This window comes from Austrofundulus limnaeus, unplaced genomic scaffold, assembly GCF_001266775.1.
Source record: "Austrofundulus limnaeus strain Quisiro unplaced genomic scaffold, Austrofundulus_limnaeus-1.0 Scaffold99, whole genome shotgun sequence".
In the NCBI taxonomy this organism is placed as follows: domain Eukaryota; kingdom Metazoa; phylum Chordata; class Actinopteri; order Cyprinodontiformes; family Rivulidae; genus Austrofundulus; species Austrofundulus limnaeus.
In genome coordinates, this window is record NW_013952501.1 from 67,318 (window position 1) to 74,206 (window position 6,889).

At 44.1% G+C, this 6,889-nt stretch overlaps 1 protein-coding gene across 1 annotated transcript in view; it reads left to right on the forward strand.

The window, feature by feature from the left end:
* doc2g (double C2-like domains, gamma) overlaps positions 1–6,889 on the forward strand; it is a gene marked incomplete in the record, with an annotated part of 38,228 nt that overhangs the window by 8,358 nt on the left and 22,981 nt on the right. Inside the window, 1 exon segment of the mRNA XM_014013191.1 lies at positions 2,044–2,153. Within this exon segment, the coding sequence (XP_013868645.1) occupies positions 2,044–2,153 (110 nt within the window).

Consider the following 6,889-nt stretch of genomic DNA (forward strand, 5'->3'; position numbering starts at 1 on the left):
GTGTGTGTGTGTGTGTGTGTGTGTGTGTGTGTGTTTCTGGTGACATTTGGGGGGCAATTTTAAGACAAAAATCCTACATTTGGGGACAAAGGTCGAGACCCCAACTGGTTTAAATGCCATTGATGGGTTGGGGGTTCAGTTTAGGACTAAGGTGTGAATTAAGTTTAGGTTAGTTTTAGGGTCAGGTAGGTACCTGTGAGGTTAGTCTTAGGGTTTGTGGTCAGGGTTAGGCTGTAGGAATGTAATGGAAGTCAATGGAATGTCCCCAAATGTACTGTATATCTGGGCAAACATGTGTATGTGTGTGTGTGTGTGTTACGTCATTTGAGCAGTGAACATGACGGACACACACTCTCGCGTCCACTCTGTGTGCGCACTTTGCGCTGACTAATCCGGCACCCGAACGCTCTCGAGACATTTCCGAGCCACACATGTTCTCTGACCCATGCATTTTTTGTTGTTGTTGTTGTTGTTTTTTTCCTTTCGTCTCCCATCTGCCAGCTCTGTCATCAGGATACGGTCAAGCCTGCCGCCTGTGTGATGTACAACACACACTGCAACACACGCGGCGGACGACCTTGCYTGTGAGCGTACACATGCTAAGGGTTTAGTCACAGCCGTACACGCGGACCCCCCCCACTCCCTGCTTCCCGCCCGCCTCTTCTCATCTTCTTGATCGCTGCCTCTCTCTTCTTCCCTCAAACAAACACTGAGCTGATAGTTCTCGGAGCCCCGGCGGGCTCTGGTAGTTCCATGTCCGAGCTGAGTCGCATGGACGATTCACTRGGAGCCAGAATCCGCTCATAGCAGCTCTGGGAAGGACGGACTGACTAACGGAGACCGTGAAATAAGTTTAAAAGAGAGATAGAGAAAGAAAAAGGAATCCTGCAGACAGATGGAGAGAAAGGAGGAAAAGTGTGATGGACAGATGGAAGGCTGGAGATTAAACATTTACAAACAGATGCCAACCACCTGTACAGAGGGAGAATGAATGCAGCGAGGGCAGCGACAGGGAACGGGTGTTTTAAGTGTTTGCAGATGGACCATATGTTAAAATATGTGCTAAAACACCAGCTTGTTTGGAAACAGAGCYAGGCCCTTTAAGGAAAAACAGTCGTGACACTACTCGTGCCCGAGTTCTGCCTCGCGTTAATCAGTCAGACATACGATATAAATTAAAAAGCGATTGCTCCACTGATGGACTGAGCTCTGGCTGCCTGACTCTAATTGATAAGGAAGAAGTTTTCGGCGGGAGAGAGAAAAGACGGTAATGAAGAAGGGGAACGGGGATGGGAGAGGGAGGGAGGAAGTTGTGAAGGGGGGTCGTGGCAGTTGCAGAACAATGGGCAGCCAGGACAAAAACAGGCTGAGAGGGAAAAAATGATGTCAGGCAGAGTTCAAAATCAGACCCTGAGGCTGTGGCATGAGGCTGACAGTGGCAGAGAGGAGAAGAAACAAGGCCAGGGTGCTTTGTGTCCTCAACGATTCAGACACGAACAGGAAGTATTCACGAAGGAGAGTACACAAACGCTACTGCGTACAATAGGATTTATCATAAATACAACAGAAAATCTCCCACTTCAATATTGACAGCAGCACAATATTTAAACAGTTACAATTATTTAAAAAAAGAGATTTGTTGCAACAACTTTAACTTTGTTAGTTATATCCAGTGAAGATAATCTTCACACAATCTGGGGATGGTATTTAAAACAGATTTCAAAGTTGCAGAGGTCTGGCTGATTGTACACTCTTTTATCATGCTGGGAAGGAGACAGAAGATCAGGTGAGGTGAGGGGAAACTTATGTCCTCTCAGTGTAGCAGCAGATGTGAGCAATTATGGACAAAGACAAATTGAGGTCTCCTGCTCTCTATCAGAAATATCCTCCTTTTCTCAGTCGTCTGTGGTCCATCTTTGGTGCACGTTCCTGAAATTGTATTTTGTTTTTCGACTCATTACTCTCGCCTGGTTTTTAAATACTATTCTCTTCTTTTATTCTTTAAACAGTTTTTTTAACATCCATGTCTCTTTTCCTCTGCAGGCGAACAAGCTTCGCACAAAAACCCTGAAGAACACGTTGAATCCAGTGTGGAACGAAACGCTGGTGTATCACGGCATCACGGGAGCTGACATGTCCACAAAAACACTCAGGTAAGGCTCCCTACTCTGAATTATTATTTTTTCCCTTCTCTCCAGTCATCAACATCATTGTAAGCAGCCTTAAGAGCTGCTCACTGTGCAGGAGGAGGAAATCCGTACRTCTAACTCTCCGGTGAGCTTCCAGCAGCACTCTGAGCTTCCCAGTGGGCTTCTCCACGCACTGCGATTCATTAATAAAGCCAGGCAGCCGGAGCCGACTGTTCCACTTGCTGCTCAGGTGTTAGGCGAGTCTCCGCCCCCCGATGCCCCACAGTGCTCTCCTCGCGGAGTGATCGAGGTCAAACGTGGCCATCTTGGCCCAAAAACCTCKGAGGCACTCGTGTCATCCTGCGTGTTATTTCGGAGACGTGCGTTTTGTTTGCGGACGTGCGCGTTGAGTTCAATCAGTGTCAGTTTTCTAAGAGGACTCATAACAGGGCTGGATGTTTGTCCTGAGGAAAGACGAAGCCGGTGTGCGCCTGCACGCACGCTCTCGCACACAGACACACACGGATCTCGTTCCCACTGCACACACAAGATGCAGGTGTGCGCCCGTCCTCTTGTGCATACAGTATGTCAAGGGCAATTACCGGCCCGTCCTCCGTAGACCAAACGCACACAAAAACCACGCAAATTGCTCATGTCCTTGAGCCACACATGAGACTGATAAAGAAACCCACATGACCTCTGCTCAAGGACACAGTCTCAATCTGGTGCGGAGGCGGGGAGTTGCCAAAATCAGAAATAGAAAGAGCAAGAGTTGAAGACACATAAKGTTGGCAGCCAGGACCAAAAATAAAAAGATTCTAAAATGAGAAAGTGTAAAGGACAATAGAGTGAAGCGAAATAAAATCTTGGGATGGACAGAGTCCAAGGGTCAATGGAACAAGGGAAGAGACTGGCAAAGTATTACGAATGACGTGATGAATGAGGTAATTTACTTAGCTGAGTTAAAAGGGGGAAGCTGCTTGAAAGCTTAACCAAACAAGAGCCAAGAAATGATTGAATGAGGACAGTTCGAGAAARAGGAGACCGCCAACGAGCCGGAGTGAACGACGCGCTCGCTGACAGCAGGGAGGAAGAAGAAAGCAGGCGACAGACAGAAAAAAAAAAGGAGGAGGAAATGTGTGCTCGAGCTCTTTGGATGTTTTCACCAGCACAAAACCTCGGCTCATGAACACGCTTTTTATCTTATCACTCCTCAGAAAGCTGCATGAGGAAGGGGGAATTAAAGGGGCTTCTGCAGAGTGATGTTTACTCAGTGTGTTGCAACCCGAAGCACAGAGAGCTGCCGGTCCCAACAGATGCAGAGGCAGGGATGCTCTTTGATCCCTGGGCTTTGTGCTCCGAGATGCAGGCCCACCTGAAAGACAGGACAGGTCAGAGTTTACTGGAAACATAAGACATAGGATGGCTTATCACTTTGGTGCTGTCATGCTTTTAGATGGTTCTGCTTAAACTGAGTTCTTAACTGTTATGAGTGAATGCAAAATAAAGTTCAAAACTACATGCTAAAACTAGCCTGGCCCTTGCTTCCTACGGAGCTCCGCTCAATTCTAGTTTCCCTTCACTGCTCCGTCTGGGACTTCTCCCATTGAGATGGATTTCGCTGGCAGATTTTTAGCCGAACCAATCAGAGAACAGAACGTCAATTTTCTGTGCAGTGTCTGCTTGTAGTTTATTTTACCTGGGCCAATCAGCAAACAGAAGGCGGAGTTTTGAACAACGTCGATTTTCTGCCTGTGTCTACTAGTTAGTTTAGCATACGGCAGTGGAGGAAGTGAATGAAGCCAGTCCGTGTTGATAAGGCTTCCAAATTAAATTAAATTTGTCTGACAAAGCAGCAGCTCTCATTTACAGTCGTCTCGTTCGGCTCGGTATATTTCTCCTCTCAGCAGGGTTGTTTACAGCATACGCGATTTCCGGTTAGCTTCTTAGCTTGGCCTCCTTCACAGTGACAACACACATACATGCTTCAGCAGAGGCCACGCCTCCTGCAAGAAATCGGTTCTTTATGCATCGAGTCCAAACCCTTGTCCGAAGCAAAGTGAAGGACAGGGTCTGGTTTGAACKATGCWYTYCTAAAACTAACAATTGTGTCAAAGACYATTGTTTTATTTTTGTTCTAACTACTAAAAACTATGACTTTTAAGTTTACTTATGAAGCACTTTTATTCAACAAAACAAAAAAAAACTCTTTCGTTTGTCTAACATAAAATACACCTGAGGAAGTTTCTTTAAAAAAAAAAAGAGGATAAAAGCTGAAGTACAGCCAGGACCTTTGGAGACCTGCAGTCTCTTATATGAGAGAACAATCTTTGCAAAAACAGTTCTGTTGTGTGCAGCATAGAGAAAAATGGCAGTGGAACATCAGACACACACATTTTTATTCATTTATTTAACTCATTTGAACTTAGACTGATTATATAAAACCATCATTCCAACAAAAACCACAAAGAGTGATAGCTTAATAGAAGAAAGTAATAAAAAGACTGAAAGTTTAAAAAAAAGAGAAAAACAAATACTGACGTTCTAACAGCACTCTTTTTTTTATCATCAGTATTCAAAGACTTTAGGCCTGAGAGTGCTTACTTTATCTCTAAGAGCCACTGGAGGTTCATTTTGTTATTAAAAATGAAACGGACGAGTAAACCAATAAGTAATGTCTTCTATCGCGTCTTCACGCATGGCCTCATAGCAGCTAATCCTTTAATTGCTGCAGCAGCGCAGCCTGAGGTGTTCTAATCTTTAGTTAAAAACGTTGAATGAACTGGAAAGCACCGAACCATCTTGATGAAATATTTATCGTGTTTATGTGACTTTTTAAAGAAATTAGTAAAAAAGAAAAATTAAAAAAACCATTCCCTGACCTTGTTTTATGTCTGTTTTGAGAGTTTCGATGTAAGCTTTATTCAGATGCTACAGCGTGACTCTGCAGAAAAGCAGATTTCAGATAATTCTCGTAGCAAAAATGATACAGACACATTTCTAACCATTTCCTTCAATTTAATGACCCCACTATTTTCTCAATGCACTAAAAAGTACCACTGAGTCGAACGCTAATGCATACCTTGGAGAGAAGCCACTGGGAAGAGTTAAAGTTCTTGTGACTCACAGTGCATCACTAAAACTATTATCAGGCTGCCAAATAACAGCAGGGAGATGGGACTTGTGGAGGTGTTGTGATGAGAGGTGGGTATGAAGAAAGCTAACGTTTTTATCTGTGTGCGAGTGTGTGTGTGTGTGTGTGTTAAAGGAGAACAAATACGATGTCAGCACCAGGTCGGCTCTATATTCATTTTTTTTCTTCTCTGTCTCTTCATCCCCGTGTCTGGCTTCATAATAAGTTGGACTGTCCTTGGGGGTGGGGAGGCTGGGGCAAATCTATGACTTGAGTTACGACTGAATGGAGAGCAYGGTGCACTGGATACCTGACACCTTAATTAGGAATCAAGAAGTATGTTCGGGGAAACGGGAGGATATTTGGCTGAGACGATTGCGATTTCGTTTGAATCTGTCTTGGTGGCAACAGTCTCCATCAGGTTAAAGTATTTTATTTCCGAACTGACTTCACACCTTCAACCAAACTCCACTTAAACGGTTTCCAGAATTTCAAGCAYCYGATGCAACTGATTAATTTAACCAGGATTTTTTTTTTAACACCTTCCACCCACAGGGTGACAGCGGGAATAAAGAAAACTGCTGGAGGATACAAATAAGAGTAACTTCAATGGAAATCTGTAAATTTATCTGATTAGTCCAAAGGAGGGGATTTTAAAATTCAGCCCATGTTTGTGCTTCATGAAGAAGGTGAACAGATGGTGGAGGCATGTGTGGTTTGCACTGTGGAGCATGAAGGGGGACACGTGGAGGTGCTTTACTGACGGGGCTGCTTTAGATTCACTCAGAATCGAAGGTAGCCCCAACACAACCTTCTGTTCCAGCTTGTAATCTAATCTGTGCTGTTGGAATTGTTTTTTTRAAAGTGAGGATGAGCTGAGCTGAAACAAAACGTTGGGGTTTTATTGCCTCTTTATCTTTCAGAGGTGGCAGCCTTGTTACATCAAAACATGACCCTTAAAATGGCTCCAACAGGAGTATCAGAATGAATTTCCTGGTTTCATTCTGTTTTTGCTCAAACACCATTTCAGCTTCTATCTCTTTTTCCTGTCCCCCCCTGACATTTGGACATTTGACGAGCTGGTTCCAACCTTTTAGTCATAACTGATGAGTATCTCTAGCAGAGGCTTGAGAATAGCTCTGACTCATGACCACGACTGTCAGATGATTTAGCTCCTTTTGCTCCGTCATAGATGCAGGGTGTCTGTGATGAGACGAAGGTAGCTGTGAAATCTGACACCAGTTCTCTATAAAGTTTTGTCTTTATCTTTTTTGTGTGCGTGAAAAGCTCTTCCTCGATTTCCTGGTGAGCTCTCCCAGATTTTCCAGATTTCTGAATTCCTTTAAAAGCCCAACAGATGCTCATGTTTGTTCAGCCTGTGGTGAAAACTAAGTGTGCAGTCGTTGATTAAATCCTCCTCAGGAGTGACAGCGGGGTTCACTCATGGTTTAAATTAAAAACATATTGGAAGAACGCCATGAAAAAGTCAATTTCATGAAAACAAGGAAGACTGTAATGTGTACCGAACAGTGAAAACATGAAAGGGGGCTTATCATGCTTTTAAATCCTTCTTTGGTAGGGAAACCCTGCAAGAACCAGGGTTATTATAGTTCACTAAAACTAACTA